Source organism: Trichosurus vulpecula, chromosome 3 (assembly GCF_011100635.1).
Source record: "Trichosurus vulpecula isolate mTriVul1 chromosome 3, mTriVul1.pri, whole genome shotgun sequence".
In the NCBI taxonomy this organism is placed as follows: Eukaryota; Metazoa; Chordata; class Mammalia; order Diprotodontia; family Phalangeridae; genus Trichosurus; species Trichosurus vulpecula.
In genome coordinates this window covers 181,899,378-181,916,150 of record NC_050575.1, presented here as the reverse complement: position 1 = coordinate 181,916,150, position 16,773 = coordinate 181,899,378, and the positions used below count along the sequence as shown (strand labels likewise).

The 16,773-nt window shown below is 39.7% G+C and overlaps 1 protein-coding gene across 1 annotated transcript in view; it reads left to right on the top strand.

Moving 5' to 3' along the window:
- The window catches only part of SLCO4A1 (solute carrier organic anion transporter family member 4A1), a 39,837-nt gene extending 28,245 nt beyond the window's left edge, over positions 1-11,592 (top strand). Inside the window, exons 6-11 of the mRNA XM_036753002.1 lie at positions 1,480-1,675; positions 2,421-2,586; positions 2,693-2,865; positions 3,421-3,485; positions 4,649-4,797; positions 8,128-11,592. Of these exons, the coding sequence (XP_036608897.1) occupies positions 1,480-1,675; positions 2,421-2,586; positions 2,693-2,865; positions 3,421-3,485; positions 4,649-4,797; positions 8,128-8,292 (914 nt within the window). The 3' untranslated portion in view covers positions 8,293-11,592. The remainder of the gene's footprint in view (positions 1-1,479; positions 1,676-2,420; positions 2,587-2,692; positions 2,866-3,420; positions 3,486-4,648; positions 4,798-8,127) is intronic.
- Positions 11,593-16,773: the final 5,181 nt, after the last annotated feature.

Sequence of the window (16,773 nt, the reverse complement as noted above, 5' to 3'; positions counted from 1 at the left end):
TGGGACAATAATAGCACTTACTTCACAGGAGTGTCATGAGGACCAAATGACTTGTGAAGCACTTTTCAAACCTTGAAGTGCTAGATATCATTGTTATTATTTGTATCCATATCAAACTGTGAGTGTGATTATCCCATATGGCTGGAAGTCACCACCCCCTACATAGCACCATGCTTCCCTGTGTATACAAACATACACACACACACACACACACACACACACACACACACACACACACCTGTGAAGTCTGAGCTGTTTTCGACTCTGATGTGCGACCTTAGTATATAGAACACCTTATCCCACAGAGTCTCAAACAATAGGTTAGATTTCAATTCAAGAGACAGAAATTTAGCATCCTTTTCTCAGTACTCATATTTTTCTTGTGTTCTGTAATCACCTTTCTCGGATCAAATTCAGATTAGCCATTCAAATTAGCAAAGTGCCTTATTCCTTCTGGAATATGATTCTTCCTGAGCAATCAACAAACACTTGTTAAGTGTTTACTCTGTGCCAGGCACTATGCTGTATACTGGGGTTACAAAAGCAAAAATGAAATAGTGCTTGCCCTCAACGAACTTAAACGTTTCTATTTCTAAAGTTGCTTCCAGTTCTAAATTTGCTCCTTCATAAATAATAGCCTCAGAATGAAATAGACGAAACATCTCACTTCATCTGAGTAATGTTTTCTAACTGTCCCTTGGTATAGAAATGTGTCCTCAGCTCCAGCAATGTTCTAGTCCTTGAATTATAATAATCATTCATATTTTGCCACCTGAATTAGAACATAAGCTTCTTGAGGGCAGTAATCCTCTTTTACAGTATTTTATTTTTCTCCAATTACATGCAAAGAATTTTTAGCATTAATTTTTTTAAATTTTGAGTTCCAAATTTTCTCCTTCCCTCCCTACAACATTAAGCAATTTGATGTTATATATGCGTTATCATGTAAAATATATTTCCATATCAGTCATGTTGTGAAAGAAGAAACAGGCCAAAAGAAGATGAACACACAAAAAAAAATAAAGTAAAAACAGTATGTTTGATCTGCATTCAGACTCCATCAGACTTTCTGTGGATGTGGACAGCATTTTCCATCATGAGTCCTTTGGAGTTGTCTTGGGTCATTGTATTGCTGAGTTTCACAGTTCTTCATCATACAGTGTTGCCGGTACTGTGTATAATGTTCTCCTGGTTCTGCTCACTTCACTTTACATCAGTTCATGTAAGCCTTTCCAGGTTTTTCTGAAATCCGGAGGGCAGAAATTCCTTTTCACCTTTGTCATAGCATCTGGTACAGAGTAGGCACTTGAATAATTGATTTACAAAGTACTTCAAGTTTTTCAGAGCCCTCTACATGCATTATCTCATTTGGCCCTGAAGCTTATCCAATCTAGTGATGAAGAATGGACTCAAAGCCAATCCTCAGCAGTCTGCTTCTTGTCCTTTCTAGGCATTTCAATGCAATTCTCTTTCTTGTAGGCTACCTGGTGGTGCCAGCAGGGGGAGGAGGTACATTCCTCGGTGGATTCTTCGTGAATAAATTTAAGCTCCGCTGCTCAGGGATTATCAAGTTCTGCCTCTTTTGCACATTGATAAGCCTGTTAGCCATCTGCATATTTTTCGTGTACTGTCCGAACATGCCTGTGGCTGGCGTGACTCTTAAGTATAATGGGAGGTAAGAGCCCAGAGCTTATGTTTTGGTTGGAATGGCACATAGTGATTGGGGGAAAACATCTGTGAGAAACGAAAGTGGTTACTGGGGTGGTACATTTCAGGAAACCTCTGAGTGTGGAACAGAGATGGGACTTCAGGTGGAGTTAGAATGTCTAGCTTTTAATAGATCTTTAATGCTCCCATAAAATGGAAAATGGATTACCAGGTGGTATAGATACTTGTAACAAACTGTTGGCTAAGAAGACAGTCAATTATAGCAGATAGATCACTGAATTTAGAGACAGAGGCCCAGGATTGATCCCTGCCTCTGCCACTTACTAGTTTTGTGAACATCAGCAAGTTGCTTCCCTTGTTGGGTAGAGAGACAAGTGGTCTAATGGCTGGAGTTCTAGATCTGGGAGGATTGGATTAATATCTTGGAAGCCCATAAATGCCAAAATATATTCATTCATTCATTCCTCCGTGCATTGTGATGCCAGGCCTGGAGACCTGTGCCACGTGAGATTCTTGGGATCATTGGCAATGGCATCCAGCAGCTGCTTTGAGGTCTAGGGCTCTTCTGACCCCCAACCAAATCTGCTCCAGGTGCCAGAAGTCTTAGTTATGACTCTGCATGTCATATATTCCTCTCTGACCCCAGCTGGCTATAAATTCCTTGAGAATAGGGAATATGTCATTTTTATGTGCCTGTCACATAATAGCTACTTAATAAATGTTTGCTGAATTGGATGTCCTGTTTTCTCTAGCATGTTGCCAGAAGGCAGTCTACAGCTGTTGGCTTCTTGCAATGAGAAATGTGGGTGTCTGAGGGAGATCTACAGTCCAGTGTGTGGTACAGACAACGTGATGTACTACTCTCCCTGCCATGCTGGGTGCTCCACAGTGTCCACAATTCCAGAAGGAGGCAAGAAGGTAGGTGACTTTGTCTCCTCTGGCTTACTTCTATGAGAAACTTTGACGTGCTCCATTCCTTCCATTGGGTAACTGGTAATTGGTCTGATGTTGTTGGGCTTCCCAGGTTTACCGTGACTGTAGCTGTATTCCTCAGCATTTCCCTTCTCGTTTGGGTCATGCTACAGCAGGGAAATGCACTTCATCTTGTCAGAGAAAGTCCCTTCTTCTGGTTTTCGTATTCGTTGTAATTTTATTTACATTCCTAAGCAGCATTCCTGCTTTAACTGCAACTTTACGGTAAGAAACCGGGTGGGGTTTTTGATCAGTCCTAAAACCTTACTTTCAGCAAGTTAAACTCTGGAACATCATGAGCCCAAGCAAACCAATAGCTGGGATTCTGCCCATGATTTCTTGAATAGCTTTCTCTAGAGGGGTCAAATTTGTATTACATTTGGTGATTATTGCATCATAGATTTAAAGCTGGAAGGGACTTCAGAAATCACCCAATCCAAACCCCTCATTTTTACAGATGACGAATTCAAATCCCCAAGAAAGGAAATTACCTAGACACTGTTAAGTAGCAGAACCTTGATTCAAACCCAGGTCTACTGACTCAAAATCCAGCATCCTCATCACTGGCCCATACTGCCACTGAATAAGTCAAATGGCCCTAAGAATGCTATTCATACCTTGCTTGTGAAATAAAACCCCGAATGCCCAAAAGAGATGTTAATATAGTATATGTGCCACTGCTGAGGTGTGTTCCGAAATAGGCATGGTCTAATTGGGGCTGTAGTGTTCAAAGAATACCATTTTTATATACCCTTCTAACTCTGATACTTTGTCTTATAGGTGTGTCTCTGACCGGCAGAGATCCTTTGCACTAGGAATTCAATGGATTGTAGTACGCACTCTAGGTACAGTATAGTATATTAAAGGAGAAGCCATCTGGAAGACCCCATGTGCTTTCTTCTGCTCATAACATCAGGGGTAGTCAAAAGACCCCTATGTGCAATTCAAGAATGTTATTTGACTAACTCTAAGTGACAAATTTAGCTTTTTCCAAAAACCTATCTCATGGATTTTAATGCCCCGTATCATGAAGACATTGGTTCATACACCAAAACATCTATCCCTCAAAATCTTCCCCTCTTCCAGATTTCCCTATTACCATCAAGGGCACTACCATCCTTCCAATCACCCAAGGCTAGCAACCTTGGTTTTATCCTTACTCCTCTCTCTTTTTCATCTCACATATCCAACCCATTGCCAGATCTTGTCTTTTCTACCTTCATAGCATTCCTTGTATGTGTTCCCTTCTCTCTACTCACACAATCATGACCCTGGTGCGGGCTCTCCTCACCTCTTGCCTGGACTATCATAATGATTGTCTTCAAACCCTCAAACCTCCCCACTCCAACAGATCCTCCACTCAATTTCCAAACTGATTTTCCAAAAGCACAGATCTGACCATGTCAACCTTCTACTTATTGAACTCTTTATTACCTCCAGAATCAAATTTTTAAAAATTCCTCTCTGATATTTAAAACCTTTTCTACCACTGCCCCTTTCTCCTTTTCCAGTCTTATTAGACTTTGCATTCCTCTGCATGCTCTATAATGAAACTACACTAGCCTACTTGCAATTCCTGGCACAGAGCAATCCATTACCCACCTTTATGCCTTTTCCTCATCTGTCCCTTATGTCTGGATTTCTCTCACTCCTCACCTCCCCTTCTTAGCTTCCCTGGCTTCTTTCAAGATTCAGCTCATATCTCACCTTCCACAAGAAGCCTTTCTCATCCTCTCAGCTGCTAGTGCCTTGCCCTGAGATCATCTCTTACCAACTCTGTGTATCTTATATATACACCTAGTGAATTACTTGTTCTCTCCTCCATTAGAATGTGAACTCCTTGAGTTCTTAGCCTTTTTTTAGCCTTCCTTTGTATCTCTACTACTTAGAACAGTGCCTGGATCAAAGAAAGTGCTTATAAGTATTTGTTACTGACTGTAGGACTAACATCAAGACCCAACTTAACAGCAAGCTCAGTTAACATAAAGTGCTATTTCTTTCCCTACAGGTGGAATTCCAGGCCCAATTGCCTTTGGCTGGGTGATTGATAAAGCTTGCTTACTCTGGCAGGACCAATGTGGAGATCAGGGATCCTGCTATATTTATCAGAACTCTGCCATGAGCCACTACACCCTCATTGCTGGAATTGTTTACAAGGTGAATTAGGACTATATCTTATTTTCTTAGCTCATGTCGTGTTAGTAGAAATTAGGAGCCCTGCAAGGAACATTTCAAGAGTCTGAGTTTGAAAAAAATTTTTTGTACTTTAGCTTATAATAGGGTTTGCCAAAAATCAGCAGATCATGTATATTCTTATACTTGAACCAGGGTCTTTGACCAGTAGATTCTGTGTTCTGATTGGTGCTGCCATGCCTTCTTCTCTACCTCACTACCCTCTTCCCAGGGAAAAGAACTTAGACAATAGCAACATCCCCTTTAGTCTATCTAGGGACTTTATCTGTCAACATTTATAATCAGTGATCTTAAGGCATCAAGAGAATGAGAAGGAGTTCTTCCTGACCAAAAGACTGAGAAGATCTGAACTGCCTATTTAATTCTACGTAATTAGTATTTTGATTGATGCTGGTGTTGGCGTCATTACTTTCCTTGATAATCAGCCAGGTGTCATTAGTTCTTAAATTCCAAGGAAGTCTTCATCATGACCCTCTTTAATTACAGCATTAGAAAAATATGGATTCTAATTCCTTAGATAGTTCTATGTTGACTTACTCAATAATTGGCACAACTCAAGAAAGAATGGAAAAAATACTGACTTCAGAGTCATGAGACCTGGGTTCAAAAACCTACCCCTGAGACTTACCTGTGTGACACTAGGCAGACAGATATATATATCACTTAATTTCCCTGGCTTCTCGATTTCTCATCTGTATAATTAGGGGGTTGAGCGCCATCGCCTCTGAGGTCCCATCCAGCTCTATGATCCCATATGTCAGGCTTAGAAGGGTACCAAAAGGCCTGCTTACTCAGAATATCATAGAGATAGCTAGGGTACATAGTGGATAGAATAGTAGGGTCAAGAACACTTGATTTCATATCCTCCCTCAGAAGCTTAGTAGCCATGTGACAATGGGAAAACCTTTGAATCTCTCTCAGGCCCCACTTCCTCATTTGAGGAAGGTAGACTTGATTAGTTTCCAGCTCCAAGCCTATTATTCCATGATAATTGCAGCTCATATTTTTTCTCATTGGGAAAGAAGGAAGAGGCTCAACTGGAATTTAAAATATATCCTTGGATTTCATTCTTGTCTCTGGAAAGGTTTGTCATGAGGTCTGTTGACATAGAATCAAAGTAGTACAGGAGTCCTTACCTTAGGTCATAATATCCTTACCTGCAAATAAGAAAAAGTTTAATTTTCAGGCTTGGCCAATGATATCAATTGGTTTTCTTTTATTATGGAGCTCATTTAACATACGATTAGACGTATGTACTATAATATTTTAGGATCATATTGAAAACTGGAGGGAACCTCAGACAATATCTTAGCCTTTTTTGCATGTCATAGACCCCTTTTGCAGGCTGGTGAAGCCAATGGACCTGTTCTCAAGATAACATTTTTAAATATGTAAAATAAAATGCATAGGGTTACAAACAGAGCTGTGCTGGCAAATGTTTAACAACTAGCTATCTAGAAGAAAAATTTACCTACCGCATACTTTTAAGTTTAATCTGCATATTAACATTTTTCCACTCCTTCATTAAGTCTAGACACTTAAGAAAACAATAAATCAAGTCCTGATTTTTGTAGCATTTGCTCATTTCTGAATTGTAAATGCTCATACTGTAAATTCACAATTGGCTCCTGGGGCTGGAACGAGCTGGCTCCATTACACTCCTGAGACTTACAAAGAAAATCAATTATACTAAAATATAGTAATCAAAATGTCTTTAAAAATAAGTTCACAGACTCAAGGTTAAGAACACCTAATCTAGCCTAACCTGGTAGTGTTACACAGGAGTGAACTTTTAAGTGTAAAATTGCAGAATTGTACAACATGCCAAGAATTAGCTGCCAAGGCTCCTCGCAATTATCAGTGGGTAGGGTAGCTATGCATCATGCCATATTGTATGTGAAGAACAATGACTTTTACATTAACTGAAGCCTTCCAACACTATTACAAATGGTCAGAAGAAGTCAGGATGAAGGATGCAAGAACATGTTGGCTTAATGTTTAAAAAGAGATTACACAATTTTGCCTTCTATAGGATAGGCATTGGATGTGCAATTTCATTGGCCTAGGGAACTATGCTTACCCACGCAACCCATATGGGTGGGTTTTCCTTGCTTTGAAGGGCCAAACTGCCTCTTACTGCCCTCTCTATCTAGAGAAAATATAACAATTCTAAATTATCAAAAGTCTAAGCAAATATTCAAAGTATTCATTGGAGTTTTGTTTTTGTTTTTAGAAACCTTCAATTCACAGAGTTGTTTTAATGCTCATTAGCAAGTTGAAGTATATCCACTCATAGTGCTTCTGAATAATAATAGCTAATACTTACATTATGCCTACTATGTGCCAGACACTATGCTAAACACTTTACAAGTATTATCTTACTTGTATTATGCTATATTACTTTATATGACATTATATTATATTATTTGACATATTATTTACATTCACATACAATTTAACATATTACATCATATCAAATCATATCATCATACCATATCACAGCTCTGGGAGGTAGGTGCTCTTGTCATCCCCCTTTTACAGATGAGGAAAACAAAGCAAACAGATATTAAATGACTTGCCTAGTGTCACACAGCTAGTATGTGTCTGAGGCCAGATTTAAACTTAAGTCTTCCTGACTCTAAGCTTGGAGCTCTTTTTTGCTTCTGAACTAACAGTTGTACTTTTCACAACTGATAACAGCCTTTCGATACAACTCAAATATTTGTTGAATGAATCTATTCGTATTTAAATTTGAACTCATTGATCATTTAACAAATATTGAATTCATTCAGATATGGAAGAGAGATAGACATGTGATTTTGTCAGTGTACAGAACTCACGGGTGAGGAAACCACCTCTACCAATGCAGGTTGGCACCCAACATACACTTTATAGTCTTACAGAGTTGCTTGAATACTGAGAAGTAAATGATTGGCAGATTGTCATCATTGTCACCAATCATCATTCAGCACCAGAGATATAAATTTCCCAGCATAGGGCTACCCCCACGCTGTATTCTCTAGCCCTGCTCCCAGAATGAACTACGGTAGAACACCATTCTAAGAGGTTGCTTGGGCATGCTAACAGGGGTCAGGGAGCTTATGCCAACTGAAATTTAAATCTAGGATATTTGAAAAAGGGATTATTATCTTTAAGAGGAAATAGAAGTTGTAGTTGTAAATTCTGAGCTTATACTTCTAGTATCCCATATCTTTTGGGAAACTCTGTTAGGCTTTTAATGACTTATCAATAAAAAACAAAAAAGCCAAAAACCAACTCTCTTTTTTTCCATAGGTGCTTGGGATCATTTTCTTTGGCTCAGCCTATTTGCTGTATAAGCCACCAAGAGGCTCCCCAGACTCCCCAGCAGCATCTCCTCCCAGCAGTTCAAGTGCTTCTGAAAACACCACTGACCTCCAAGAGCATGGCTCTGTCCTACAAACCCAGAACAGCGTTTAAACGTCACACTGTGTCTGTCCATATCAGCCTCATTTCCCCATGGATTGCTGAAATTCCCATTTAATTTCATCACTTACATCTGTACCCAGTCGCTTGAGTTTTTCTCAGAAGGGCTAACTAAGCACTTATTTGTTCTTCTTAACAGAACCGATATATTCCAATCCATCTTTACCCTTTAAAAAGCACATATTGAACTCTCATGTTTGAGAGTAACAGAAAGACTTTGTATTATTGAGACAAACTGATGGGTTAAGTTTTGATTTCCTCAGTGAAGAAAAGTAAACTTGTTCTAGTCACATGTAAACATGAAGGGAGAAAGAAGGGAAGAATGAGGCCAGGCCTGGACATAGGAAAAAAGCATGGAGTTCCTCTGTTCTAACGCTGCCTCGTCATAAGAAAAGGTAGTAGTGGGAAGAAGAGATTAAACAGAGGAGACAGACAGGAAACAACCTCCTAGACTTCACAGGAAGGCAGGAGGGGCCTGTCTGAATCCACCACCACCATCACCATGCGCAACTTCAGAGTTCTATTCAGTTTGTGTCATAGATGGATTCCTATTTGACCTTGGGAGCTGAAGGCTCAGCCAAGTCAGCACAAGGAATGTCAGACCCGACCTTGTTCTTCCTTATGTTCTGTCACTGCCAAAGCCTCTGATCTTGTACCCTTTCCTAAGGTCCTTTGGTTCCTCAACTGTGGTTTCTATTTTGGTGTACTTTCATTTAAACAGGTGGTCTTGGAAGACATCTAAAGATCCACTTGAATGCTTTGAAAGCTTTTTTTTTAAATAGAGACAAAAAAAGGATCTATGCAATTTTAGATTAGCTTTTAAAAAATATCAAATGACTGAGTTTGTTTGAGAGTATGTGTGAATTTTGGAATTTGCTCTTAGAGTATTTTTTTTAGAGGGGCACAATTAGTTTGGTAGTTTCCTCATAGGCTCCCTGATATGTAGGCTTTTAAAAAAATTGTGCTGTATTTTTTATTGAATCTTGTTGGTGAATGTATAAAATTATTATTCTTTCTTGGAGAAAACTACTGATGAGCTGTCTAGTAAGAAGATAAAGCCAACCCTGCCCCACCCCCTCAGACTTGCACACAAGCACAATTTATATTTATTTATGAAGATATTGCCCAACATGACTTCAATCCTAAGTGTGACAAAGGAAATTTTTCTATCTACAAATAGACCCTCTGGAGGCCCTTTTAAAAATCAGTTCATTGAATCAAGTAAGGTCCATCATGGCCTCGGTCATGTTAATAGATTTCCTGCCCTTTGATTTTATGTGTATGTGTTCAGGCAAAGAAAGGCGTAAAAGCAGTTAAACTACAGTACCATAAAAATGGTTTTCCTTTGTGTATACCTTTTTGCTTTTTGCTGACCATTACAATGTAGAAGAACTGCTCTGTAACCACATTGCCTCCACTCAGGCACTCACTGGGGCTTTCCTTGACCGTTTGAAGTCTGCAGTGATTGCTTGACTTGGACCTTTGGGGAGGAGCTTTTGAGAAGGGGGCCATTCACATAGATAAAATGCGACATGGTTTAAGTAAATATTTATGATGCTGCAGCTTTTAGGCCTGACAACTAGTGTGTAGAAAGTGTGATTAAACTGGATACTCAGATGTGAAGCTCATGGTATGTGCTGGTATGAAATCAGGAGCTTTAAACTTCATTAAAAGTTTGTGTGCATTTACCATGTCCGAGGTAAAATTGTATATATGTACATGTACTATATTTTTAATATTTAAAAGATTTCCATGCCCTCCATAACAAAGTCCTATATTTCTATGAATTCAGAATTGACTAGTTTTTTTTTAACAAGGTCTTTGTATATACTTTATTAGCTCTAAACTTGGTTAAAGGGCAAAGAGCACTTCTGACCTCATGGGCAACTCAGCTGAAATGCCAAGTGCCATCCTAGGTCCTTTTTGTTTTCCTGTGTTCCCTGAATGATGTTTTGCTTGCCTGAGGTCCATTGAGTCCCTGGGACGTGAGGCCTTTAAGATCAAGGGCAAATGTGCTCCTACTCACAGCACAAATACTTCCTGCTGGATTAGGACCAGGCAGCATAATTGAATGAAGTTACTATGCTTGGGAAAGCCTGAACAAAAGTCGGCCGCTCCCCTTCCTGGTAGCACTGGTGTTGGAGCTGTGTGTGGCTCTGTGTATGTGTATGTGTGTGTATGTATGTATGTATGTATGTTTGGGGAGAAATAGACAAGCTATCTCCTCACTTCCAGCTTTTAAGGTAGTGTTGTATCAGTGTAGCCTAAATCTAATATGAAGGTGGGTGACAAGGAGGTTAGATTTATTGACCCATTCCTAGGGTTCAGCCTGCCATTCCTCAGGAGCCCTGTACACTGGATCATGTGATTCTTATTTATGGAGGTATGGTTTTATGGAGAAGAAATCCTCGTGTTTGGGGCTGAGATTTTTTCAGACCGTCATTAAGATGCTGAGCTTTGATACCTGTGAGAACAAAAATATAAAGGGGGGAAACAAAACCTAAAACTCCTACAAGAAAAGGCTTTGTCCTAAAGGGACACTTCTGTTGAGCAGCCCTAGCTTCTGATTGGCTTTCTACTCTTTGATGTCCTGACCTGAATTCTTGGAGGAGAAATGATCCTTTGGAATTAGACTGATGGGCCTGGGATAGGGAGAGGGAGGAAGGAAGAGGAGTGTTGACTCCAAGTTCATTATAAACTTTTGAACCTGAAACAAAGCCATAGGAATGACAGAAGTCCAGGAGCTTTGCAGAGATCAGGACATTGTAGTTCCCCTTGACCATTTGTACAAGATTGAGAGATGGAAAAATAAAGTGGATGCTTTAATGCACAAATATAAATAAGTTGAGGAAATGTGAATTTGTAATATTTATCCTGGAGGGCCAACCCAACTGTCTTGGTTAACCCAATTGCCTGGCAGTCAGATTATGAAAGTTCATTTTTTTAAAACAAGCACAATTTTAAAATATTGTTCTATAGAGAAAGTGGAAGCTTGTGGTAAATCACAGAGCAGAAAACAGCAGCATGTAAAGAATTGTATCCATGGCTTCTCCATATAAAGGACTGGTGGTGTTCACTGACCCATAACAATGAACTTGTCATCCTGAGGCTGGTTTAACCAGGCTCTATAACTCTCATTTCTTTCTCCGTGGCAGCCAGATAACATGCTGACCTGATTTTCATGCCCTCTCAGTTCCTGGATGGGGACCATGAACCGGGGTCAAGGCTGCGTGTATGAAAAGTATTAAAGCCAATGGGAGGTCAAAATGTCTTTGTGTGGTAATGTATTGTCCATTGTGGTACAGTGAATAAAGTACAAAAACTAAATCTCCTCAGAAGATTTTTTGGTATTTGGTTTGGGGAAGAGGGAGTTAAGGGAAAAAAGGGTTATGGAAATGGAACAAGAGGGAGAGGGGTGGAGATGAAGACAGAGCTTTTTTTTTTTTCTCCTTCTTGAATTTTAAACTTCTTATGCTACCATTCTCTTGGGTGGCAGCAGTCATACACCTTGATGCCTGACTCCTAAATAAATTATATTCGTTTCTCCTTGGTATGCATGAGATAAGAATGAACAAAGATGGGTATGGCAGGCAGCATGGGGCAGTTGAAAGAAGGCTGGATTTGGATTCGGGCCCCCAGTTTAGATTCCAGTCCTGCCACATACTAACTCTGTGACTTGGAGCAAGTTGCTAACCCTTTCTGGGCCTCTTATCCAATCCAATCCAATCAACATTTATTAAGCACCTACTATGTGCCAGGCACTGTGATAAGCTCATTCTTCACCTTTAAAACAAGGAAGTTGGACTAGAGGACCTCTGCGTTCCTTTTAGCTCTAAGTCTAGGATGACATTCATTTAAAAAGTGCTGTGTTACAGGCACTAGGCTACATAGAGGGGACAAAAAAAACAATACGGATCGTTTATTACTTGAAGAAATCCTAATGTCATGGATATGGTTACTCCTTATAATGAGGCAGAGCCCAACTCTTCTACATCCAATCAAGGCCCTGGACTTCAAGTAATAGAAAGCAATAGTAATGGAAAAGTTAAAAAAGAAAAAATAGAACCGATAAATCGAAGTATGTATAGAATGATTTTACATATATACATATTTCTGTCTAATGGTAGCCATCTCTAGGGTTGGGGTGGGGAGAGGGGAAAAAAGAGAAAAAATACACAATAACTTTGTTATACGTTTAAAAGGAATAGCAAGTTGTACATAACTTGCAGTTTCATGTGCAATCATCTTTTTTTATTATTCCATGTTATGGGAATGCTTGTTTTAGTCCATAAATTAAAAAAGAAAGAAAGAAACATATTCACCTCTCCGCTAACTCAATAGTGTTTATGAGTAGTACAGCATACAAACCACTGGAAGAACACAGACACAAAAGAAGAAATCTTCCCCCTTACTACCACCATTGGGTCCCAATCTTGATCTCATTTTATAAAATGAATTCTGACAGTCTATCAACAGGTATTTAAGATGAAATGTCAGTCACTGTGCTGAGTATTGGGAATAAAATAAATGGCCTTTGCCCTCAAGGAGCTCACATTCTAATAGGGAAGACAATATGTAACTAACTATGCACATACAAGACACGCATAGTGTAAATGGAGGGTAATCTCAGAAGGAAGGCAGTAGCAGTAGGGAAGAACAGAAAATGCTTCCTATGGAAGGTAGGAATTGAGTTGACTCTTGAAGGATGCCAGGAGTCAGAGACAAGGAATGAGAGAGCTCCAAGGAAGGGGGACAGCCAGGGAAAAGGTGTAGAGGTAGGAAATGGATTATTCTGTGCCAGGAACAGGCTAGTGCAGCTGGATCATAGAGCTCAGGGTGGGGGTCGCAGTGTGATAATACTGGGAAGGGGCCAGGTTATGAAGAGCTTTAAATGCCAAGTAGAGGACTTTATAGGTGATCCTGGAAGTAATAGAGAGCCACTGGAGTTTATTGAGTAGAGGGTTGACATGGTTATACCTATGACTTAGGAAAACCACTTTGGCAAGTAAATTGAAAAGGGGAGAGACCTGAGACAGTGATATCAACTAGAAGGCTATTACAATAGTCCAGGTGTGAGGTGCTGGAGGTCTATACCAAGATGGTGACTATATGAATGGAGAAAAGGAGATATACATGAGATATGTTTAAAAACATAAAGGCCAAAAAGGGGGGCATGTGGGTGACATGGTGGAGAGAGCACAGGCCCTGGAGTCAGGAGGACCTGAGTTTCAATCCAACCTCAGACATGTACTAGCTGTGTGACCCTTGGCAAGTTACTTAACCCAAAACACTTGCCTCAAAAAAAAGACGTCTGATGGATGACATTAATGATGGAAGAATCCCTTCTTTCCTCCTGTTATAACTTAATTACTGGATCTGCAAAAAAAAAAAAAGTGAAATAAACACTGGAGTTTGAGGAGTTAGAGTTCAGATCCTACTTCTGTGCGACCCAGGGCAAATCAATTAATTGGGGGGGGGCGGAGCATGCAGTGTAGTTGGACTAGATGTCCCTTCTACTTCAAAATCAATTATCCTATGATCTGAAAAATTTGAAAACATGTTCCTGAATGACAACATGAGATAGTGGGAAGAACACTGTATATAGAGTCAAAGGACCTGGGTTCAAATTCTGCCTCTTGTCATTTACTAAAAACATAAGTCAACTAACCTTTCAGGGTCACAGTTACCTCATCTATAAAATGAGGTTAGACTGGAAGACCTCTACAATCCCTTCCACCTCTAAATCTATGATCATGAATTCCCTCAGTTTCATAGTATTTTAGGACAGGAAAGGACCTCGAAGCTTGTGGAGTCCAGCCTTCTCGTTTGTCAGATGATGAAGACGATCATCAGAGAAGAGAAGCAAGTTGTCCAATTTCACACTGATTTAGTGGCAGAACTGAGAGTGGAATCAGAGCTTCTGTTTCCCACTCCAACATTATTTACAAACGTTGGCAGAAAGAGAGAACTTTTGCTCACATCCAAAAAGGGAAGTGAGTATATGGAATGAGGATATGCTTGCAGGTTACATTTCCCTAAGCCTGTCAAAGTTGAACTAGCAAATACTGGAATATGATGAAGTCAATCTTTGTAGCAATAGATGCACCTTAATATATACATGTTGAAGAGAAGGGTAGCTGGGTGATATGGTGAATAAAGTGATGAACTTAGAGATATGAAGATCTGCTTAAAATGTTTACTAGTTGTATGACACTGGACAAGTCATTTAACCGTAACCTGAAGATAACATAGCACTTATGACAACTAACCTGATGATAACACAGCACCTTAACCTGAAGATAACATCACACTTATCTTACAGGGTTATTGTTAGGATTAAAAGATATAACACATGTAAAGTGTTTTGCTGACCTTAAACCCTATATAAACAATAGCTGTAAGTATTGGGATATAGACTTTCAGAATGGGATTATTTCTCAGCTCAACACTAGTAAATCTAGTTTTCAAATGGAATAGTCTACAATTACATCCAAGTAAAATGGTGAATGCCTTGGGTGGCTTAAATGGGATCCAAAATGACTTCATTGGGTTGGAACAAAGGGCTAAATCTACCAAATGTGAAGTTTAATATGAAAAAATATAAAATCCGGGACTTGAATTCATAACTACACGGGCATGAGATAAAGCTGTGACTAGGCAATAGCTTGTTTGGAAAAGACCCATGGTTTTAGTTCACTACCAGCTCAGCAAGCAGCCTAACCCCAGTTCCCCAAAGATAATATGATCTTGGACTACGTTGATAGAAGAATCATGTATAAAAATTTAAAAAGGCAATAGCCCCACTTTCCTCTGTCCTTGTCCAACCACAGATAGAATACTATGTGCACTTTTGGAAGCCACACTTTAGAATGGACAGTGACAATCTGAAGAGCATCCCAAAAAGAAGTCAAGGACAGGAAGGGGCCTAGAATACTTGGTATGTGAGGACCAATTAAAGGATATTCAAGCTGAAAAAGAGAAGACTTGATGGTAGGAAGAAATGTTCTTGATGGCTTTAAGTTTTTGAAAGACTATTACGCGGAAGAGGGATTCAGTTTCTTTTACTTGGCCCTAGAAGCAGATTTTAGCCTCACATAATGATCAGCTTTCTAATTGGAGCTGTCCAAATGAAGAATTATTTGCCTTGGGGAACAGGACATTCTGCTGGTGTTGGAGGTCTTCCGTTAGAGTCCAGGAGCTAGATGATCCGTTGCCAGAAACATCGTAGTGGGGATTTCTGAAGTTTCTTCCAGGTCTCAGATTATGTGATGTTATATTCATAGCAATATCTGGCAAAAATGCTTTATGGAAATGGGCCAGTTTACTAAATGAGCGGATCAGGCACACTTCACCACCACAGGCTGTGTCAGAGAGCCAAACATGTCACAGAACACAGAAGAAGAGGAGCAGACACTAGACATTCTCTGATCATGTGGTTCATCATTCAGAATAGCATCAAGGACCCTTGAGCCCCAGAACATGAGATTTTTCCCTAAAGGTAAGGTTTTTAGTTAATGTTGTTATTGTCCAGTTATGTCTAACTCTTTGTATCCCCATTTGGAGTTTTCTTGGCAAAGATGCTGAACTGGTTTGCCATTTCCTTCTCCAGTTCATTTTATAGATGAGAAAACTGAGGCAAATAGGGTTCAGTGATTTACCCAGGGTCACATAATAGTAAGTACCTGAGGCTAGAACTGAACTCAGGAATTCCTGACTCCAGGCCAGGCGTTCTGTCCACTGCATCTATCTGCCATAGGTAATGGCTGTTTTCTAAATGATATCAGAATTACACAGAATCAGAATCATAGAATTTGAGAATGGGAAGAGAGCTCAGTGGTCATCTAGTCCAACCTGTATCCAAAGAAATCCCCACTATTACATACCTGACCTTCGCTATTGGATGGCTTCCAGGGTGGTGAGGGGGAATCTCTCCCTCCCAAAGCATCTCCTTCTACCTGTGAACATCCCAACTATTAGGAAAGTTTTCCTCGCATCAAGCCTAAATGTGCTTCTTTTCTACTTAGGCCCATTGCTCCTGGGTCTGCACTTCAAGGCCATGTAATAAGTACAATTAATCCCTTTTCTACATTGTGATACTTCAAATAACCGAATAAAATGATTGTGCTCCTCTTGAGTCTTCTCTTCTCCAAGCTAAATATTCCCTTTTCCTTTCACCAATGTCTACATAACATAGCCTCCACCATCTCTAAATGTTCTCCAGCTTATCAATGTCCTTCATAAATTGCTGCACCCAGAACATAACGCATTTCCTGTTGAATTGATCTCTTCAGGACAAAATACGGAAACTTCCTTTTTCCTGGAAGCCACACCTCTCAAAGTAGCCCATGATTACATTAGGTTTCGGGCTGTCATATCTTACAGCTGACTCATAAGGAGTTTCCAGTCTATTAATACTTATTTTCTTTTTTTTGGATGACATCATATTTAATTGGTACAAACTGTTAGGAAAACCGG